A 23,648-nucleotide genomic window follows, 5' to 3' on the forward strand; every position below is an offset into this window, starting at 1 on the left:
ACATGCCAGGCAAATGCTCTACCACTGAGCCACAACTCCAGCCCCCAAAAGTGCTTATTTTAAGAAGAAAACTGAGACAAAGTGATGGGAGAGACTCACATTTTCTATCTGGAACTCACTTTAGAGCATACGTTGAGTACAGAAATCATCCTCTTTATTTATTTTATTTTTATTTTTTGGTACTGGGGATTGAACCCAGCAGTGCTCTACCACTGAACCACATCCCCAGCCCTTTCCATTTTTTATTCTAAGATGGGGTCTTGCTAGGCTGCTGAGGCTGGCCTTGAGTTTGTGATCCTACTCATCCTCCCAAACTACCTGGGATTATATACGTTAGCCACTGTACCTGGTGAAATCATTCTATATAAATTGTTATTTCTCTCTCTCTCTTTCTGTCCTTATTGTGCCAAATGTGCTTGATTGCATTTGTACAGGTTAGATGTACATACAATGAATCTTATTGTACCTGCATATTTGCTAAGGATTTCCAAATCTCTCTAAAGACTTTCTTCTGAGATTCAGATGCATACAACTTCCATCTGAACATCTCCTCTTGGAAATCTCACAGAATTCTTAAACTCAAATCCAAAATGAATGCCTTCATTTTCCCTTTAACTAGCTCTTTGTTCTGAACTTTTAGTCTCAGCATCTGTGAGTTGATCAAGTCTCCCGTAATGTTCACTATTTTATCTCATCTAACAATAACAACAACAACAACAACAACAAGAATAGAAGAAGAGGAAGAGAAGGAAAAGGAGGAAGATGAGGAAAATGGATTGATTTGATCTGTGGGCCTAAAATCAGTTTGGTTTTCATTGAGTTTGGGAAAAAATTCAATTTGGTGTCACTATTTAAAAAATGAGGAAGTTTCATATTTTAAATCCCAATTTCCAATTCTCTTAAGAAAACAGAGTATTTGATAGCACTAGACTTATATTCCAGCATGGCCAAGATTATCTAGAACAGAGAAGCAGCTGTTTTCTTCCAATGGGACATGCTGTATACATCTATCACCGCTTGCAGTCTTCAAGTCTCTGCACCAGTTTACCCAAGGGCTTCTATTAGCATTTTAATTTGGGACTTCTAATATATTTTCAAATTTCAGTTTTTACTAATACTCTATTCTATCCCCAACATTGCTTTCTTAGGTTACTGAAATGGCTTGCAAACTGGTATTTCTCCTAATTCATCTGTCTCAGAATGTATTTAAAACACATATCTGACAATGCAAACATGCCAAACACTTGTTTAAGACCCTTTAGTAGTTCTACTCCTACAGTTGTTTATAAAAGTGTGGTCTAAGGATTACTGTGTGCATGAATATGTTACAATGAATTACATTATGTATAATTATAATGTACCAATAAAAAAATGGAAAAAAATAAAAATAAAAATAAACTTAAAAAAAAGAGATGCCCTGACCCAGATATTACTGAACCAAAAGCTCTGGGACTGAGTTTCAGACTTTTGTTTTTTTTTTAAGCAACTTTCACTTGGAATTCTAATTCTAAGTTACTTTAAATTCTGAGAACCACTAATCTATAAGGTGTAAAGTCCAAGATTTTGATATGCATTAATAAGTTCCTAGAAACTTGCTTATGAAACTGAACTTTTGTAAATTAAGCCATAATTTAAATACATTTTAGTGTGTAAGGAAAATATGTGATGTCACTCTATAAAGAATTCCCAATCCCAAAAATCCAAAGGCTAGATGTCCTCTCTGTTATGTGGATGCTAACATCTAATAAGGTGTGTGTGGCAGAATAGAAGTACATTGGATTAGACAAAGGGGAATGAAGAAGGGATGGGGGAGGGGAATAGGAAAGACAGTAGAATGGATGTAACTTTCCTATGTTCATGTATGAATACATGACCGGCATAACTCCACATCATGTTCAACCACAAGAATGGAAAGTTATACTCCATGTATGTATATGTCAAAATACAGTCTACTGTCAAGTATAACTAAAAAGAAGAAATGAAAAATAAAAGAATCCCTTATGAATGTAATTCCTTTCAAATTTATTAGAAAGCGTGGGTAACATGATCTCAGTGTGGGACAGACTCTAATGCCAACAATTCCACAGTTGGAATTGGTGGAAGAAAGAACCATTGAAAAGGTCAAAGAAAGCTTTTTGACTTCAACTTGTAGAAATCTTAGAGCTCAGAGAAGACAAAGGTCCCATGCATTCCGTGGTCATGACAAAAATTGACATGATGCCAGGTCCTGAAAAGAGAGGGCAGAACTACTTGTATGGACAACTGGCAACAAGAACTGAGACACTGAAGCAAACTAGTCTATTCTAGGAGAAGTTATAGGGAGGGGAAATAAGAAGAGTCACGTGCCTAGAAAAGAATGACAGGGAGTCAGAATTCTCAGCCATTGATACCCTTTTCTCTCCCTTCGGGCTGCTCATTGCTAAAGGACCATGATTCTATTAATAGTCAAATCATAATGGAAAGCTGAAGAAGTCACTTGCTTTGTCCTGTGTTGATAGTGATCTGCTGAAAGTAACTGAGAACAAATCCTTCAGCACTCCCACATGCACCTGCTTAAGAACAGAACTGTTAAATCATATTTTTTCCAGTTTACAAATATTTATGTAATGTCAGGATAAAATATGTAGTGACATTGAGGACAGATTACATTCATCACTTCCTCCTGTTCTAACGGGCCAATATCTCTGTCAAAAATGATTACATTAATTTAACAAGAAGCATTTCTTCCAGAGCTAGTTTATTACCCAGTAACATTTTTTCTACTTACATTTCCAAATCAATTACGAAACACATTTTTCACACTCTTCTGCCTTTCAGAAACTTCTGAAACCAATGTTGTTGGTTGTTGAATCAACCAAAATCATTGTTTACACTTAAAAGATGACTTCTTTTTTTAACGTCTGTTAAGTCCTACCTTTAAACAGTTTTAAGTGACTCATTTAGTTAGCTTTGATGGTATATCCTAAGCATAGCCAAACATAAACACAATCCCATGTGTTACTGCTAATGAGAAAACATCACCACCTTGGTAAAGGCACTTTGTTGAGGTGGCTGTGAGGAGGTGCCTGACAAATCTGTTCAATATCATACACTGACAATCTCAGAAGACAGGTTGTATATGGAGCCTACAAGAGTCTAGGCTTGTTGATCTTTTCCTTGCAAATCTTTATAAATGAAGGTTTATCATTAATGCAACAGATATTCTAAGAGGTGAACTAGTCAGTGCTCTCTGGAAAAACAGAACCAGTAGAATCTGTCTATATAAATTCTAAGGAATGTTTTTTTTCTATTTTAAGGAATTGGCTTATGCAATTGTATGGGCTGGGGAATCTAAAATCTGTAGTGCAGTCTAGCAGGCTAGAAATTCAGGTAGGAGTTGCTATTGCAGTCTTGAGAGACATCTGCAGGGAAGGCCAACAGGCTGGAAATTTAGGCAGGGTTTCTACGCTGCAATTGTTTTTATTTTTGGTAGTACTGACGTTGAACCCAGGGTCTTACTAATTTGCCCAGGCTGGTCCTGAGCTTGCAATTCTCCTGCCTCAGCCTCCCATGTAGCTGGGTGTTTTAGTTAGATTTGTGTCACTGTAACAAAAATATGTGATAAGAACAACTTAGAGGAGGAAAAGTTTATATGGGGTTCACAGTTTCAGAGGTCTCAGGCCATAGACAGGCCAGTCCATTGCTTTGGACTCAAGGTGAGTCAGAACATCATGGTGGCAGGGCACAGTGGAGGGAAGCTGCTTCCCTCATGGCAGCCAAGAAATGGGGGACAAAGGGGCAGCAAGAAAGATGAATCCTTTCAGGGCACTCCCCCAGTAACCTACCTCCTCCAACCATGTCCCACCTACCTACAGTTACCAACCAGTCAGTCCATTTTAACTAGGATGAACTGATTAGGTTACAACTCTCATAATCTAATCATTTGACCTCTGAATAGTCCTGCATTAATAGGAGCTTTGGGGGACACCTCATATCCAAAATATAACATAGCATTACAGACATGTGCCACCATGCCCAACTCTATGTTGTAGTCTTGAGGTAGAATCCTTTCTTCTTGAGGTCTTCAACTGATTGGATGAGGTGTACCTACATTATGCAGGTAAACTGCTTTACTTAAAATATACCAGCAATGTAAATGCTAATCACATCTAAAAAGTACCTTTACAGAATGTCTAGACTAGTGTTTGACCAAGCAACTAGGTACTATAGCCTAGACATGAGAAAAAGGAATGTTAACTATTTGAAATAAATCATTGTACTCATGAATATAATACTCATTTATACAAATTACAGATAAAGTGTCAGATATACAGACCTGGGCAGGGTAAGTGGGCAGGAGTCTTATACCAGCTGCTTTAAGTTTGAGAGGGTCTTGTATTAAGCTTAGAGACAATCACATTGCATTGAAAGTTACCTTAGCAGTCCAAAGCTGAGGTTGTTGCTTTGCTCAAATTAGAAATCTGGGAGGCAAGTTCTTGTTCCTAGTTAAATCTAACAAATGGATACACCTGGAGGTACATGAAACTACTCAGAATTTCTCAAACAGTATTAAAAGCAAGTCTGAAGTGAGAAAAGTCCTTAAGGCAAAAGAAATATATAAAGGGAGTGTGGTACAGCACTAGCCTGGCATGAGCCATGGCGTGAGGCCCTGGGTTCGATCCTCAGCACTGCATATAAATAAATAAATAAATAAGTAAATAAAATAAAGGTTCACTGACAACTAAAAAAAATTTAATAAACTGATGTTTAAGAAAATATATATATACTTTTAAAAGTCACCCAAATGCATCAGACTAGTTAGTTATAAACATGGCTTCCAGTTAGGTGCAGAGGCACACGCTTGTAATCCTAGCTATTTGGGAAGCTGAGGGAAGAGGATTGCAAGTTTGATGACAACTATGGCAACATAGTGAGACCCTGTCTCAAAATAAAAAATAATAAATGAAATGAAAAGGGCTGGGCATGTAAGTCAGAAGTAGAGCACCCCTGGGTTCAATCTCCAGCAAGTACCCCAAACAATAACAACAAAAATAAAACAATCTACTTTCCAACAAAATAAAGATTTTAAAAATTATTTTTATTTTTGTGGTACCTGAGATTGGACTCAGCAGTGCTTTGCTACTGAGCTACATCCCCACCCCTTTGAATTTTTAAAATTTTGAGACAGGATCTTGCTAAGTTGCTGAGTTGGCCTTAAGCTTGTGATCCTCCCACCTCAGCCTCTGGATGCAACTGGGACTGCATGCTACTATGATAGGCTTCAAAATTTTATTGATACCTGCTATAATTTGAATCAGGAATCTCTCCTAGTTGCCCATGTATTGAAGGTTTGGTTCCCGGCCTGTGGGATTATTGAGGGGTCATGAAACAATAAGGAGAAGGGGTCTTGTGAAAGGAAGTTAGGTCATTGGAGGCAACCCTGAAAAGGAATGTTGGAATCCTAGGATCCCAGGCCTTTCCTTAAAAAAAAAAAAAAAAAAAAAATTATTTTTGCTTCCTGGCAGCCACTAGGGTGGGCGTCTTCCTCTGCTATACTCCCTGCCATGATGTACTACTTCCCTATAGTCCCAAAAGCAACCAAGCCAACTGACCACGGACTGAGACCTTTGAAACTGTGAGGCAAAGTAAACCTTTCCTCTTTTTAAGTTGAATATCTCAGGTATTTTGTTACAGAAACAGAAAGCTGATTAACACAGCATCCCTCTAGGGAGTTTTTGCTCGTTCCCCTAAATCAGGGATTTTTGCTTGTTCCCCTAAATCAGGGATTTATGACTTCTTAACACATAGAAGATGGTAGAAGTGATACTGCCATTCCTGGGTTCAGGCCTTAAGAAACTGGCATTTTCTATTCTTAGGATGCTTATTTTTGGAACCCAAGTTACATGCTGTGAGGAAGCCCAAGCTGCTTAATAGAAAGGAACTGATAAGCCCTTGTTTGCCAGCTGTTTAAGTGATCCATCTTGGAAGTAAAACCTCTAGCTTCAGTTGGGCTGCTCCGGCTGATACCTTGTAAAACACAGATGAGCTGTCTTCATGGAGTCCTGCCTAAATTACAGATTCATAAGCAAAAGAAATAATCATTGTTTCAAACCCTTAAGTTTTGGGGTGGTTATGCAGCAGAAGACACTAGACCAGAAGACGTGTGGCTATTAGAGTTGCTGTTCTAGAATTAGGTTAGGCAGGAAAATATAGAAATCGATTAGAGAGTATGGTTACAGGTCTGTATACATATGTTTAAGCCAAGAAGGAAAAATTAGGAACATATTGCAGGGCAGAATAGATTTGCAAATCTGGAATGGCAAATAGGGTGGTCTATTTGGGTCATAGTCACTCATGCTCTGAGAGAACAGGCAACAAGAACCGAAGCTTAGGTCAACAGTTTGGGTATATGAAGAGGTAAGACCAGTCCCAATAACCCTTGGTATCAGTTATGATGGGGTAGGAACAGAAACAATGTCATAGATACTGAATTACATTGTTCTAAAGCTAGAGCTTCATCAGCATTCATTACTGTTATAACTGGCATTAGTATTCAGGTCAAAGATGGGAAAAGAACTGCTGGACTTGGTGGTAAACACCTGTAGAACCCTGGAAGGCTGAGGTGGGAAATCACTTGAGCCCAGGAATTGGAGACCAGTCTGGCAAACAGTAGACCCAGTCACTACCACTGCCATCACCACTACAAGAACAACAAAGATGGGCAAAGGAAGGATGCCCAAGTATGGTGTGAACCAACAGAATTTCCCTTTATAGTAGAGGATAACTACTCCCATAACTAGATGATCTAAGGGTCCTTTTGAGTATATGTGAATGAACATCACAATCACAAGCAATTTAAAAATTATGCTTGGGCTTTTTTACTTTTCTTCAAAGCAAGTTGATGAAGTTTTAAAAAGCAAATTAAAAAAAGCAAATTGTTTAATTACGACTCCCCAAAAGGTGATTAGTCATTAGTGAAAGCACTAAAGTGTTTAGATAGGCATAAATGAATATTTGCTGATTGTACAACAAACTTTAGAGTTGTTCTTGTTGGATTTTGTCATTCCCCTGCTAAGGGTTTTTCCTTTTCTGGTTTTATTCTAAAAGTAACTTAGTATACAGCTAAATTCTTAAGATGATATGAACCATGTCCTCTTTGTCTGTTTTCCCAATCTCCCTTCCTCCTATTCTCCCCTGTCCCACTGGGTTCTAGTTGCCCCTTTTTAGGTGATGCTAGACTTTTCTCCTAGGCCAGAGTGGTTGCACATGCTCTTCCTTGACTGGAAGGCGTTTTTCACTCTTTTCCTGTGGAACTTCTCTTCATCTTTTAGGTCTCAGTTTAAATGTCATATATTCAAAGACTCCTATACTCATTTACATTTCCTTTGTAATTCTCTTAGCAACTTCTTTGCCATAATTCCAATAATGTATTTATGCTTTTAAACTGTTTAAAGATTGCCTCTCTGATTAGAATGTGGCCTCTACTATATATGGAGACATTATTATTATTTTTTCTTTTCCCATGACTGAAGCTGGGGAAGTGGAAAATGATACAAAGCAGCAGGTAAATCTGAAAGAGTTAAAGATACATTCAAAGATTTAAAGAATCTAGAGACCCTTTAGTGGGGGACAGAATTAGTGTACCTAAATGGCTCTTAATGATAAGATCATAAAATAACGACTATCCTCTTAAAGATAAACCCTGAAACTCTAGGATATGCAGAGATTTGAGCCTGTACACATTGCTCATGGAAATGCAAAATGGTATGGCCACTTTGGAAAAGAATGGCAGTTACTTAAAAAGTTAAACATAATGGGGCTGAGATGTAGCTTGGTGGTAGGATGCTCATTTAGCGTATGGAAAGCACTGGGTTCACTCCCCAGAACCACAGGGGCCGGGGGTAGGGGGGAATCAAACATGGTACATGACTCAGCAATTTCACTCTTATGTCTACAAGAAATGAAAACACTTGTAGGGGGATATATAGTTGCAATATTCATAATAACCTCAAAATAGAAACCCAAATGTCTACCAAATAATGGGTGATATATCCATACAAAGGGATATTATTTGACCATAAGAAGAACTAAAGTACATACTATATTATAGATGAATCCTGATGATATACTAAGTGAAAGATGCAAGACATAAAAGGCCGTAAATGATATAATTTATATGGGATATCCAGAATAGCAAATCCATAGACACAGAAAACAGATTAGTGGTTGCCGAGGTCTGGTGGAGTAGGTGTGGGGAGTGACCGCTAATAGGTACAAGATTTCTTTTTGGAGTGATAAAATGCTGTAAATTTAGATTGTGGTTAATAGTTGTACAACTCTGAATATACTAAAAAACTCCAATGAGTTGTGTACTTTAAGATGTAAATTATAGCTCAATAAAAATGTTAAGTTAGTTGATGGTGAGTGTGGTGTGGTGTAAATCTGTAATCCCACTTGGGAGGCTACTTGGGAGGCTGAGGCAGGAGGACCACAAATTCAAGGCTAGCCTGGTCTACTTAGCAAGACCCTGTCTTAACAAGAGTTGACTGATTTGTTATTCGTGGTACTTATGATATTTTATAACATCACTGAAAACACTAAATTAGTGAACACTCAACCATTGCTCCCAGGAGAAATAGAATTAGGATCATGGGAACTTATCAATCTATCAACACATAACCTTGTTTTATGTGTTTCTATTTAGATATCCTTTTTAGCAGTGTTAATGTAATAACATTAAACTCACAGCCAACAGCATTGTAACTCAGGCCTGAACAAAGAGTATAAAACACATTCAGTATTTTTTTCTGTAAGGTAACTTACAGTCTTCTTGTACTCGGGAGTACTGGATAGCACTCAATACCACTTTTAAGGTCCATTTTAAAGTAAAATCAACAACAAACTGTGCAAACCTGTGGGACTAAATATACTGTGAAGGACACTTCTTTACTGAGAGCTGAAACAAGGCCAAGTGTTGCCTTGTTTGACCTTGGCTGGAAACCTGTGCTTTGGGTGATTAAATTTTTTTTTTTTTTTTTTTGCTGTTCTGTGAATTTTATGAGCAACTGAAAGTATTGTTGAGTATTGTGGGGTTACAAATTAAATTGCCACAAGAGGCAAATTCAAAAGCAGGCTCTGAAAGGGGAAGATAAAATGTAGTTTAGCTTTTCTACCATTTATAAAAAAGATTTTGCATTTTAAAGTCTAACCTTCAATTTCTTCTTGATGCTGGATGGATAAAATACAGTATTTCGGATCTGTTTTAGATAAAGTCTAGTGTTAGAGACTATAGGCAATTATCTTTAGTTTTATTCCTTTGGTGTTTCTAAATAACTCTTTTATGCCAATTTCTGGGCTAAGCCAGTTTAAAGATAAAATGTTTACTTTTCATTAACAAAGATCTATTTTGAACTTTTGATCACAATTGCAGACACTCTTTCCCCCAGAAAGAATATTCTGCCACCATGAGATATAATGAAAACTATTTTAATTTTTGAACAAAATACTTATGTACTTGTGCTCATATATACAATCTGTACTGCTTCCCAGATATTTGTAAACATGCTTTTACATCCTAGCAATTGACAGTTTTAACTTCGAATATTCTTTTTAATTTTTTTTTTTTGTGGTGCTAGGCATCAAACCCAGGGCCTTGTACATGCTAGGCAAGTGCTCTACCACTGAGCTGTACTCTCTAGCCCTTGACTCAAATTTTGCAGTATTTGCTTTCAAAGGTATTTTCTGTACTTTAATTTTAAAATAGCTTTAATGTCTCAAATCCTCTTAAAACAGGATTCGTCAGTTTTTGCTTATAGCTCCTTATAAGAGCCTTTGCTAAATTTAGAAATTTAGAGATAAATTAACTGTTTGGAATTAGAAGTAACATAATTCTGGCAGGGGGAGTGAAGTCATAAATATCAAATGACTACCACATATCCACATTTCTGAATTTGAATAAGCTTAATCAAATGTCAGAATTTGGCTATAAAATGGTACTTTTTGGATTAGTATTTATATCCCTTTTCCTGGTAATCAGTGGTTTTGTTTCTTTAAAAAACTGTTCTTTGATTGCAATGGGCAAAAAACACTTGGAATTGGCCGATTAGTTTTGAATCTCCAAATTTGAATCTCTAAATTAAAATAGCAGGGCTTGATAGAAAAACACCCTTTTTTTATTCATCAATTTGAGAACCTGAAGCTCTAAGATACAGCAGGGTACTTCAGCTTCTTTGAACTCTCATAATAACGTGAATATAATAGACTTTTTAGGCCTTTCTTTAGTCATCCCACCCCCAATGCCAGATACTCATTTAACTGGCTCTTCCTGTCCAGAAACCAGGCCAAATTAATTTTCTATGCCAATCCCAGAAGTTTTGAAGTTTCACCCTTCAATACTACTATTCTTCTGTGTGTGGTGACAACTTTTTTTTTTTTTTTTCTCTTTTTATCACTGTTCACAATAGGCTTAATCTCCCCCTTATTTGGAAGTAGCAACAACCATTAAGGACTAGTGGCAAATTAACCAGGGCTTAGAACTATCAAAATGACAGCCCTCTCCACTGCTATTCATGACCAAAAAGTGAACCATCCATTTGCCAGGATTTCTTATGTTATTTTGATTAGTCAAATTACAGAGATTTATATTCATTCTCTTGCTGGCTTTAAAAGTAGATATAATTTATAATATTACATGAATGGGGGAAAAAACCGACCAAATTAAGCTATATGCATGTATGAATACATATTACAATGAATTCCACTTTTATGTAAAATTATAATGCGACAATGGAAAAAATATGTAAATAAATGGAAGGAATGACAAGAGTAGAGGAGAGGGAAAAGGGAAGTACTGGGAATACATTAAGGAAAATTATGCACATATATGAATATGTCATAATGAACCCTACTACTTTGTATAATAATATTGAAATAGGAACATAAAAAAAGTTATATAATGTAAACTGGTGGGAAAGATTAGAATCAACCTATATTGTCAACAAAAAGAAATTATGATAGAGTTTTAAACAATATAGTCATTCTTACATTACAGCTTAGAAAAGCATATATGAAAAATAAGAATGCACTGAGGAGCTTAATCATTTTTAAACATGAGAGGACAAACCAGAATAATTCCAAATTCTGACAGATTTTTAAAGTTTTTATTTATATTTTGGTCTTATAGGTGGTCATTTTTAAATGGAACTTTTCAGTAAGAATGTAAAACATAAAAATTTGCCAAATATCGGATCTACACAAATCCTCAGAAAGGTTTTCTGTGTAGTCTTCATTAACACAAATCTTTGTAATGTTTCACTCTCACTGCAGATCTTGAATCTGTTTTACAATAATTAGGTTACCAAGTTTTTAAGCAGTACATTCGTTACAAGCTATAAATAACATATGTATTAAAAAGAAAATAGGGTAATACAAAAATATGAGAGGCTCTGAGGATCAGGTGGTCGAGGCTTGGCATAACTTATTTTCTTTGTAGTTTCTGTCATTACTTTCAAAGTAGCGCACAGCTCATGAGGCATAGCAATCATTTCTTATTAATCCCCCTCATTTAAAAATGGGTTGTACGTAAAACTGGACCAATTATCACAAACTATCATTTGCATAATTAACCAGAAGACTATTACAAAGCATTTTGTCAGTGGTGTCAAGAAATGCAGGACATAAATTAAAAAAATGGTTTTGTGACGCTTGCCAATTCCTTAGTTATCACGAGCTGTGCTGCCACTTCAACTCCTAATTAGATGTTTAATGCCTCACCGAAAGAGACTGATCAATAGCAAAACTAGGTGCTGTAATATTTCATTTGATAAGGTAACAAAAAGATAGGACAAAACTTAAGCAACATTTATATACGTTCCAACTTTTCACTCAGGAATTCTTCTACACTGTCTGTGTTCCATTTGAGGATGCTTAGTTCTTCAGCAATGTTCCCATTGTCGTCCAAAAGCTTTAGTACAGGATCTGAACCACGAACATACTACAAAACAGAGGGACATCACCATTATTTTCTCCTCACAAAGAGCCATCTAAGCCTCAACCAACATCAGAACAGCTTAATTAAAATAGTAATTCTTTAAGAAATAATATCATAATAAATAGATCTTAAAGAAGTCTTTAAAAATAATTAAATATAATTTCATAAAAAATGAGAATTTAAAAAATTTACATTTTAATTCTCAAGAGAAAAATATCTGTTGGTATCAAGATAGTCCTCTAACCCCAATGTTACTGTTCAACCCACGGCTACTCTGCCACTGAACTGCACATTCCCAGTCTTTTTTCTTAAAGAGAGGGGAACTAGGTACCTTTATTTTATTTTTATGCCATGCTGAGGATCAAACCCAGTGCCTCACACGGGCTAGGCAAAGGCTCTGCCTCTGGGCTATAGCCCCTCCCAGTCCTTTTTAGTTTGAGACAGGATCTTGTAAAGATGTCAAGCCTGGGCCTTGAACTTGTGATCCTTCTACTCATCTTTTTTTTTTTTTTGGTGCTGGGGATTGAACCCAGGGCCTTATGCTTACAAGGCAAGCACTCTACCAACTGAGCTATCTCCCCAGCACCCCCTTCTACTCATCTTAATGAGTTACTGAGATTTTAGGCATGTACCATCATGCCCAGCAAGACAGATTTATTATGAAATGTAACAAATGTTTCTTACATACAGAACTCTCAAACTCAAATGAGCTAAAATCTAATGGTGGAGGCAAGCAAATTCAAAATAATTAATGAGACAATGATTTTATATGAGATGTTTTTGGGCTTGTGATTTTTAGCTCAGTGGTAGAATGTTTGCAGAGTAACTTTGAGGCCCTGGATTTTATTGCCAGGCCCCTACTGGGCAACCAATGCTTTAAATTAGACTGTGGATAAAACATAAGACACAGAATCCCACACTGGGTCATACATTTTCCTCAGTTTAAGAAATCTATAATGATTTTGCAGTGATCAGTTTAGAATCAGGCTGGATTCTTCAAATGTCAGATCCATTAGTTAGGTCCAATAATGAAGAGAGTTCTGAGATACTCTTACTCTGGACAAGGCAAGGCTGTAACAATAAACATGAACCCATTTGTAACTAAAAATGTAGCAGTTGATGAGTAATGGAGCTCTTAGGACTTTTTTCAGCAACTGCTGCTGCTGCTGCTGATTCTGTTTTTTTTTTTTTTTTTTAATACTCTGGTGCTGTGAACTTAGAGAGAAGCTCTGACATGATTATTAGCACCAGGTAGATTCCCAACCCATTTGTAGAATTTAGAAATATGGGCTCTCATTTTTACACTGTTGGTTGCACTGTAAATTATTATAAACATTATGGAAATCATTATGGAGGTTCCTCAAAAGAGTAGGCATGGGATTACCATATGACCCAGCTATACCACACCTTGGTATTTACCCTAAAGAATTTAAGTCATCATACTACAGTGATACATGCATACCCATGTTTATAGCAGCACAATTTACAAGAGCCAAACTATGGAACCAGTCTCTGTGTACATCGACCAATGAATGAATAAAGAAAATGTGGTATATATACACAATGGGATTTTATTGAGTTATAACAAAACGTGAAATTATGTTATTTGCAGGAAAATGGATGGAACTTGAGACCATTATGTGAAGTGAAATAAGTCAAAATCTGAGGGTCATGTGTTTTCTCTCATATGTGGAAGCTACAGAGGAAAAAGATAAAGAAAGGGAGTGGAGAATCTCATGAAAATTCAAGGGAGATCATTAGAGGAAAGGGATCAGGAGGTAGGAGAAGGCAAGCGGGGGGGGGCGGGGGGAATGCTGGGGATTGATACTGGCCAAATTATATTGTTATATTGTGTGCATGTATGAATATGTAACAATAAATCCCATCATTATATACAGAAACAATGTATCAATAAAAATGTGGGAAGAGGAAATATGGGTTCTTTGAACTAATGAATCAATAATAATACTATATAATTTGTTTAAAAATTTTGATTATTCAAGTATATTTTAATTCAAAAAAATAAAAAGTTAGATAGAATATAACTACAAAAATCCTCAACAAAATATCAGCAAATCAAATCCAACAATATGAAAAAGGAATTATACACTATGATTAATTGGGATTCATTCCAGGTATGCAAGGCTGCTGTAGCATTTGAAAATTAATTAATGTAATCCATTACTATTAAAAGGTTAAGAATCATCATGTAATATTAACAGATGCAGAAAAAAGCACATGAGAAGAAAATCCATCAACATCCATTCATGATAAAAACTCTCAGCATACTATGAATAGAGGGGAATTCATCAACTTGATAAAAAAAAAATTATAAAAAGCAACTGCTGCTCAGAGTATAGCTCAATGGCCTGGGTCTGGTCCATGGCACCAATTGCCCCCCACCCCCCTGCAAAATAACTCTACAACTAAAATCAAAATGGTGAAAACCTAGATGTTTTCCCCCTTTATTTAGAACAAGCCAAGGATGTCTCCTTTCAAGATTCCTATTCAACGTTACACTTGAAGTCCTAACTAATGCAATAAATCAAAAGGAAATAAACAAGGTATGAGGTGTTCAGATTGAGAAGGAAAAAATAAAACTTTTTGTTCATAGATAACATGACTATCTGTAGAGTATCCCAAAGAATCAACAAAAATAATAATGAAACTAGGGATTACAGCAAGGTTCAAAATACAAGGTTACAAAATTCAATTGACTTCCTATGAACCAGTAATGAATAGGTGGAGTTCGATATTAACAATATAATATCATTTAATTGGCACCTACTATAGTTTGTATCTTTTAAATATCCTCCAAGGCTCATGTGTTAAATCCTGAGTCCCCAGCTTGGCACTAGTGAGAAGTGGTAAAATCTTTAAGAGATGGAGTCTGGTGGAAGTTTTTCCATTCACTGGGGTATAATCTTGAGGAATATTGTGGAACTCCAATCTCTTCCTCCTTCTCTTTTGTTCCTAGTCATGAGGTAAACAGCTTTGCTCTGCCATGTGCTCCTGCCATGATGTGTTGTCACAAACCCAAAGCAACAGGGCCAATTTAGTCTAAAATCTCCAAAATTGTGAGGTGAAATTAAACTATCTCTTCATAAACTGATTTATGTCAGGTATATTACAGTAATAGAAAGCTGACTAGCACAATACCAAAAGAAGAAAAATTCTCAGGTATAAATCTAACAAATATGTATATGAACTACATGAGAAAAATGACAAAACTGATAAAAATAATCAAAGATCTAAAAATATATTTTTTTATTAGAGCATTAGTTATACATTATGATACATGCATAGAATTTTGACATCATGATACATGTATGGAATTTGATTTCAATCCGTTCCCCTACTTTCTTTCCTCTTCTCCCTCCCCCTATTCTCTTTCCTTTACTCCCCTAATCTTCCTTTTTTTTTTTTTTTTTTTTTTTTTCTGGTACTAAGGATTGAACTTAGGGGTGTTCAACCATTGATCCACATCCCCAGCCCCTTTTTATATTTTATTTAGAGACAGGGTCTTGCTGAGTTGCCTCTCTAAGTTGTTGAAGTTGGCTATGAACCTGTGATCCTCCTGCCTCAGCTTCCCAAGCCTCTGGGATCATAGGCCTGTGTCACCATGCCTGGCAATAATCTTCTTTGCTCATTTATTTATTTATTTATTCATTCTTTATGCTTTCTACATATACATAAAGGTGAAGTTACCTGGGTATGTGTGCATTTTATGTGATTTTGTTGATTCATTCCAAATTTCCTCCCCGTCTCCTACTCCACTGATCTGCCCTACATATTTATGATATCCAACCTCCATCCCTGTCCCTTCAGCCTAAAGGAAGATATTTCACGTTCATGCTTAAGCACTCTCCCTCTATGTTTCCTGACTGCCATGTCCTGAGCTGCTTTCATCCACCACACCCTTCTGCCAAGATGTTCTACTTCATCTTGGCTCAAGGAATGAAGGAATGGAGTCGGCCGTCTTTGGACGAAAACCTTGGAAACTGTGAGCATCAAATAAACTTTTCTTCCTCTAAAATTTTCTTGTCAAGTCTTTGAGTCATGGTGGTGAAAACACTGACTAAAACAAACCCTAAAAGAAAACTATGAAATCTACTTAATACTAATATATCAATATTGGTTCAATAATTGTAACAAGTATACCACATAATGCAATGTTTTAACAGGGGAAACTGAGGGTGAGTGTGGGGGTCAAAGAGTACATGGAAACACGTGACTTTCTGCTCGCTTTTTCTGTAAACATTATACTGCATTAAAAAATAAAGTTTAAAAATTATTTATCCAAGTATTGATTTTAATGTAAAAAGAAATAAATTTGAATACTGGGGATAAAAAGAGACTGCATTAAAATCACCTTACCTTGATTTGTAGTCCTCGGAATAGTTTGGGTTTATCACTTCTGACGAAAGCTAAAAAAAAAAAAAAAAAAGATTTAAATTCTTCATGTCCAAATCCAAACTGGCTATATATATCAATATAAAGGGTGGAAATAGTATACACTGAAGAATGTAGGTTGCTAAATTTGTGGCTTTGACAAGATTGAAATCATGGCAGGTCTGGAAACTGATGTCCAATTCCAGTTCACTGGTATTAAAAAATATTTCAACTCTCATACTCTCACTGGTAGAATGAATTGTGTACTGGCTATATATGGAGGCACTGCTTTGGCTGTCTTAAACTTCAAGCTAGGGTCTAAAACTCCAGCTGTAAAAAGCAACATAAATGGATTCAAAATGCATGACCTCATCTGTTAAGTTCCCATTCCTGGAGAAACTAATGTCAACTTATCATGTAAGATTTAATTTATACAATAAATTATGAACCTGAGGGAAAAAAGAGTAGAAACTTAACAAATGAAACATTATGTTCTATATTAAAGAAACTAAAGAAATTTAAATAATGAGTAAAGGGAGAGACACACCTTATCCTAAAGGAAGACTAATATTTTAAGACATTGTTAAGTGTTTCAAATTAATTAAAATCCCAAATTCCAATGGAAGTTTTAGGAATTGATAAAAGTCTTACGTATGTACACTACATTATTATTACATTATAGTGCAGTTTGGCTATAAGAGTAAATGTATGAGCCAGGTGTGGTGGTCCATGCCTGTAATCCCAACTACTAGGTCAAGGTAGGAGTTGAAGTTTAAGGTCAGCCTAGGATACTTAGTGAGACCCTGTCTCAAAAGAAAAAAATAAAAGGGCTGGGAATGTAGCTCAGTGGTAGAATGCTTTCCTACTATATATGAGTTCAATCCCCATACTACAAACAAACAAACACTAACAACAACAAAAAAATATATGAGAACAGTCAGGTTAGTTTAAAAAAGTAAAATATGAAGGGAGAATGTGCTTAGTTGTTTAGTTATACCAAAACACTTTAAACAGATTAGGGAATTTAGAGAGAGATAAATATCTTAAGAATTTTAAAATATGGTACAGCTATCAAATCAGAGTGGGGGAAGGAGATATGTACGACTAGTATGTGTGAATTATTCAATCCTTTTGAGAAAACAGCCAAACTATTTGGGAAAAAAACAGTAAAAATAGGTACACACATTGTATCTTATATTTAAATACATTCTAGATGGATTAAAAATTTAAATTAAAACTGAATATTTATTAAATGCCTGACAGCAGAGATAAAGCGATAAAGCTATATAAAACATGCACCTTCTGCCCTTACGAGATTTATAGACTGATGAAAAGAATGGAATAAATGAATAAATAAATGAATAAATATTCACCTTTACTATTAGTGGGGAAAAAAAAAAAAAAAAAAAAAAGACCAAAGAACAGGTAAGGTACCTACGTTTGGAATGACAAAAGATTCTAGGATATGAGAGGTTAAAGAGGGAGCAGGGAGAGATTTTGGTGGAGGTGAGTTTGGGAGGAAATATAAACATCTTCCTAAAGGGTACTTAGCAAAATGAATCAAAAATGAAAAGCATATATCCTTTAAAACTGCAAGTCTATTCCTAGGACTTTCTTCAAGCAGATGAAACAACTGATATAATATGTAAGGTCCTTATAACAAACTCTGGAAATCTGGAAATAATCGAAATGTGTGAAACAATACTGGTCAAATAAATTAACACTCACCAATCAATAAATGCACAACCACTGAACCATATTTAGTGACACAGAAGCAAGCTCCTATGATATATAAAAAGCAGGTTACAAAGCTGAGCCTGGTGGTGTTTGCTTGTTAATCACAGGTATTCAGGAAGTTGAGGCAAGAGGGTTCCAAGTTTGAGGCCAGTTTGGGTAATTAAGTGAGAACCAGTTTAAAAAATAAAAGGATGTAATTCAACAGTAAAGTGCTTGCCTACTATTTGTGATGCCCTGGGTTTGATCCCTAGTACTATAAAGAAAGAAATGAAAGTTTGTTTCTTATGGTTGTTTAAAAAAAAAAAAAGGGTAAATATTTATCCATAAATAGTTTCATTTCAAAATAAAAAAGCCCAGAAGAACGAAACAAAATAATGCTGTTATTTTAAAAGGTTTCACTTGGCAGTACAGATTTGGGGAAATTTTAAAGGAATGTTTCCCTCTCTTTTAGTTGTCGCTAATTTATTTTTTATCAACTTTTCAATAACAATAATTTCTAATTATTCAAATTAAAAAGTTTACAATTTTTTTTTTTCTAAAATAAATACTTGTTTCATTTAGATGCCTGCTCTTTTTTTCCCCCCTCCTAGGACTGGGGACTGAATCTAGGAGCACTTTACCACTGAGTTACATTCCCATCCCTTTTTATTTTGAGACAGGATGTTGTTAAATTGCTAAGGTTCTCACTAGGTTGCTGAGGCTGATCTTGAACATGTGACCTTCCTGTCTCAGCCTTCCATATCTCTGGGATTCCAGGAGTGTACCACTGTGCCTGACTAGATAACTGGTTCTTCATACCAGTTCTTCATCATTTAAATCTCTTCTTAAGATTTTAAGGTAACACAAACTTTTGAGAAATTAATTTTTTCAAACTTAGAATAAGATAGCAATAGTACAGATGTGTTATTATGAATGCTTTACATATTGGCATTTAGGACAACAAAACAAAGAGTAGTAAATGGTATTTGGTATTTTTTTTTAAGGTTTTGAGGACTTGTTGGTAGACAATCAGATATCCCATGTAATTTTCCCTACAAAATCTAGTTCAAAACAAAACTATTACTCTGGCTGATTAGCATATCTTTTCTATTAACTTTATCCTATAGAATTTGTTCAAATACAAGTATTTCTAAATGAAAATGATCTTATGATATTCTACTGCATTTTAGACTGACTGGCAACTGCTACATGCATGCCTGTGTAAAACATAATGTAACAACACTTTTAACTTGTGTCAAAACACCTTTCCTACAAATATAAGAAACCTCTCTGGGGAATAAAAAAGATTTAAGAGACGTCCTTTTTCCAAAAAACAGCTGAGCACATTTAATAATTTTTTATTTGTTCAATAGACTTTAAATAAGCTGGAATAAGTGAACAAATGTAAAAGGAATATGAGTCAAATGACCATCTTCCTCAGTTCCTTTCTTTTTTCTCTGCTAAACATAGATCCATAGCATACTAATTTTGAACGAGGGGAATATAGGTTAAGTACCCTGTGGTAGGCAAATCACATCCTACAAGCAGTAAATGAATTTTTTTAATATTTCAGGACTTGGGACTGGGGTTGTGGCTCAGTGGCAGAGCACTTGCCTGGCATGTGTGAAGCCTTGGGTTCAATCCCCAACACGGAATATAAATAAATAAATAAAATAAAGGTCCATTGACAACTAAAAATAAAAAATAAAAAAAAAATTTCAGGACTTATATACATATGGCATTGGACAGACTATGAGAATATAAAAAAATAATTCTTTCATCTCAAGATACCTACAGGATATGGGAATGAGGAAGAAAACTATGTTTTATTTAAACAGATATGCAAGAAATAAAAAGGATAAAAGGTGGTCATAAAAACAACAGCTATAGACTAGGGATATCCAGCTCAGTGGTAGAGAATATGTTTTAGAATGTTTAAGGCTGTGGGTTCAATCCTGGGCAGGACTATAGGCATGCTAGGCAAGGATTCTACCACTCAGTCCAAATGCTGGTAATTTAATGAGAGTTAATAAGCAATCTGAGTTTAGAGAAAGGAGGCTTTACCATGTAGGAGTGCTAAAAAAATGGGCAACAAAAATGGAACTAGAGAACTGAAAATGTAAAAATTCACATGAATATAAGATAATGTCCTTTCTTCAATACAATCTAAAGGATCCAAAAGAATTTCACCTCTTAGTACTTCAAACAATTTATTCCTAAAAACTGACATTTCATAATGGTCAAAATACCTGCCAAATGCTTTGCTGGAGAAAGTAAACTGAAAACGAATGGTAAAAATATATGGTACGAAAGGCAACAGTATTTTTGGATCTTCATCTAGTCAGGGGGAAAAAATAAACAAACAAAACAGCTCCTTAGATCCAATACTTATGTATTCATTTAAATTTTGAATGTAGCAATGTATTTATTTTCTCAGGTAAATACACAGCATGGCACAGTTTGAAAGAGGAAAAATTCTCATGATGCTTTACAAATAATATGTAACAGGATGATAGTGAATTTTTAACATTTTAGAAAAAGACTGGTATTTGAATATGTAAAATTGTTACTTGTTGTAATGTTCCAGTTTAATGATCACACATTATAGTCAGATTTCATGTGCTCTAAAGCTACATGAGTTGTTAGATATGCAAATGGTAAATGAAGTCCAGGAAAACAAATATGAGGCTGTAGCACCTTTTCAAGAAAACTAATATATTTAAAAAAATAATCATCACCATTTACCACCTGAGTTCAGTGGATCCTGCTTTTCAAATCTATTTTTAAATGATTTCTTTTCCAAAAGAAATGTAGGGAAAGTGAAAAGCAAATCTATTAGAAATTTTAATACAAACTTAAACACAATAAAGTCAAGTATTTACTGTGTATTTTCCTGGTTTTGAAGGTAAAAGTGACAAAACAGACAATGTGGTTTGACTTTAACTATGTGTTCACTAACTCATATATGAACTTGGAACAAAGCCATCTTATAATAATGATTCCACAATTCAAATATAATTCTAGTAGGTTCAAGGTTTGAGATAAAAATATATCTCCTTTATGTCTTAGGTAATATATATTGTTTATTTACTGATTCCTGATTGTGAGAAAATTCAGTCAAGATTTTTTAAAAATTTATTTTTACTTTTTAGTTTTATTTCTGCAGTGCTGGTGATCAAACCCAGAGCCTCATGCATGTTAGGATGGCACTCTTATGACTAAGCTGCACCCCCAGCCCACTCATTCAAGATATTATCATATAAAGTTTCATTCACAGTCTGAGATTTTGCTTATATAATTACTTTTATTATCATTTTTAGTCTGTAGCAGTACTATCCAATAGAACTTACATTAATAAAAATATGTCTGATTTGTTTCATATGGTGATTACTAAGCTTCTGAAATGTGGCTACTGTGAGGAAATTAATTCTATATTTTATTTAAATGGAACAGTCATGTTGATTAGTGGCTACCTAACTGAACAGGAGAAGTTTAAAGTGCTATTTATATCTTTGCATTCATATTCTGATCTATTTGATCATTATAAAATATTTTTGTCAATTTTCCTATATACCATTATGGTAGACTTTAAATACCCAAATGAGTTCAATGAAAACTAAAAAAAGAAACAAAACAAAAACACACTATAAAGATGGTGTCATACTATGTAGGCCACATAATAACAAACTTGAAAAATGATATAATATTGATGATTCATTTATTATTCCATCATCCTTATTATATCTTCGGTCATTTTTAGCACAGTTGTAAATAACAGATGTTTAATGATCTCACAATTCTTAAACATATGAATCAACAGACTAACAGTAACTGCAAAATAGAATGTTATATTAAAAATTAAGTATAATTTCTCTTTATTTTTTGAAGGATTTCTAAGAACAGAATTCATGAAATAATCATAATCCTTACAAATAAAAGAACAGTCCAAAAAAAGAAATTCAAAGAAAACCGAACTTACTGAACTACACTAGTATACCAGGGTTAAAATCCACAAACTTGCAAACTGACCTCATGAAGGTAATTTATTTTCTAGTTTACTTTCTGCTGTTTTAAAAATAGCTTAAAAACATCAATTTGGAGATTTTACAATTAATACTATCTCTATATAGAAAATGTTCTTAGGCCAATTTAATTGTCAATTATAAAGGCTGTTTTGTAAATAATACACAGAAGTGATTAAAAAATAAATTATGTTTAAGCTTTTTCCTTATAATTCTTAGCATATCATTTATGCTGTTCCCTAAAAGCCAAGTTCTGATATACACATTGCTTGGGAAGTCAAGGAACTCTTCTCAAGATTCAGAGGTTCTTCAGAGCTAACTTCAAAGAGTATTGAAAAAACCCTCCAAACCTACAAAGAGTGTTCAAGAGGAAATGCCGGATAATAGAAAGTGTGTATCTTGAGGTTAAAGAAAAATGTTTGAACTATGCTATTTTCAAAATCACATACAAGTGAAAATACAAATAAAAAAAGAGATACACTTGGCTAGATCTAATGATATTATATTGATTTTAAGATTCAATTTGATTATAAGAGCTTATGGCAGGTATAATTAAGACTTGTGAACCATCATATAAAATAGATGGATAGATGTTTTCCTATTGACTAGGTGAGTACATGTGAATTAGAATAAATTCTAAATAAAAAATGCCATACCATTCCCAGAAAGAAGAATACAATATCAGCATAACTAACTACAACTGAATTTTCATCTGAGCTCATTGAAAGTTACTGGGTATCCCCTTCCACCTCCAAAAAATCTAAACGGAGAAAATTTAGTATTGTATGTGAACCTCCTAGAGTGCAAAATTATGAGTCATTTGAGTCAATCCCAAAAAGACAATTTACAAGCACTTAAAAATGTCCAGAGAAAGGCAACCTAAATATTTAAGAGAATTTGGGGAGGTTTCTGAGATTTAAAAACAAAGGCAAGACTAGCTAGAAAATCTGACTTCTTAGTTACAGAATAACAAAATCAGAAAAAGGAATGCTTGAAGTCTATAAATTCATCAAGAGTAAATACACAATGTTAAGACAGACTTTTTATTAGATTCTGATTTGTCAAAAGTGGGGACTTCCCTTGAATTAGAAAAATTCAGTAAATCAATGCAATAATTCAATAAATAATTGAATTTCTCTTAGAATAGTGTTTGGCAGATTCTGGGTATATTAATATTAGAAAAAAATTCTGGGAATTTAAGGATTTTCAAGTTTGGTTGAGGCAAAAGACTGGTATGCTGAATATAGCACAGTATTATGTGAGAACATAAAGAGTGAAAATTTCTGTTAAAAATAAGGTCGAAAATTTAGAATAAGCAGAATTTTGCTGGGAAACATATCATGTGCTACATTAGAATATGTGATTATTCTGACAAAGAATGTATTTAATTAGATGTATATCTGTTTGGGGCCTCATAAAAAATGTCCCCCCAAAATACTACATTACATTTCTGTGCCAAAATAAGCAATATTTTATTATAAACCATTCCAAGGCAGCAATCAAAGGCACATGAACATAGGCAATTTTGTAAAACACTGAATCTAAAAAAT

The 23,648-nt window shown here is 34.7% G+C and overlaps 2 protein-coding genes across 3 annotated transcripts in view; one reads left to right on the plus strand and one right to left on the minus strand.

Moving 5' to 3' along the window:
- Positions 1–11,124: 11,124 nt before the first annotated feature.
- SELENOF (selenoprotein F) overlaps positions 11,125–23,648 on the minus strand; it is a 41,676-nt gene continuing 29,152 nt past the window's right edge. The window contains exons 4-5 of one of the 2 annotated variants that reach the window (XM_079140041.1): positions 16,346–16,395; positions 11,125–11,971 (exon numbers count right to left, since the gene is read on the minus strand). In XM_079140041.1, the coding sequence (XP_078996167.1) occupies positions 11,840–11,971; positions 16,346–16,395 (182 nt within the window). In that variant the 3' untranslated portion in view covers positions 11,125–11,839. The remainder of the gene's footprint in view (positions 11,972–16,345; positions 16,396–23,648) is intronic. The other variant, XM_079140042.1, reaches the window with a different exon arrangement.
- Positions 16,450–16,755, plus strand: LOC306661278 (ATP synthase membrane subunit K, mitochondrial-like). Its single transcript, XM_079140133.1, has one exon. The coding sequence runs from the start codon at positions 16,534–16,536 to the stop codon at positions 16,738–16,740; it is 207 nt and encodes a 68-aa protein (XP_078996259.1). The 5' UTR covers positions 16,450–16,533; the 3' UTR covers positions 16,741–16,755.

The sequence above is a fragment of the Sciurus vulgaris genome (assembly GCF_902686455.1).
Source record: "Sciurus vulgaris genome assembly, chromosome: 1".
NCBI lineage: Eukaryota > Metazoa > Chordata > Mammalia > Rodentia > Sciuridae > Sciurus > Sciurus vulgaris.

Excerpts from the sequence above, each read along its gene's own strand:
- LOC306661278 (XM_079140133.1), top strand. The coding sequence starts at position 16,534 with ATGGCAGGTCTGGAAACTGATGTCCAATTCCAGTTCACTGGTATTAAA.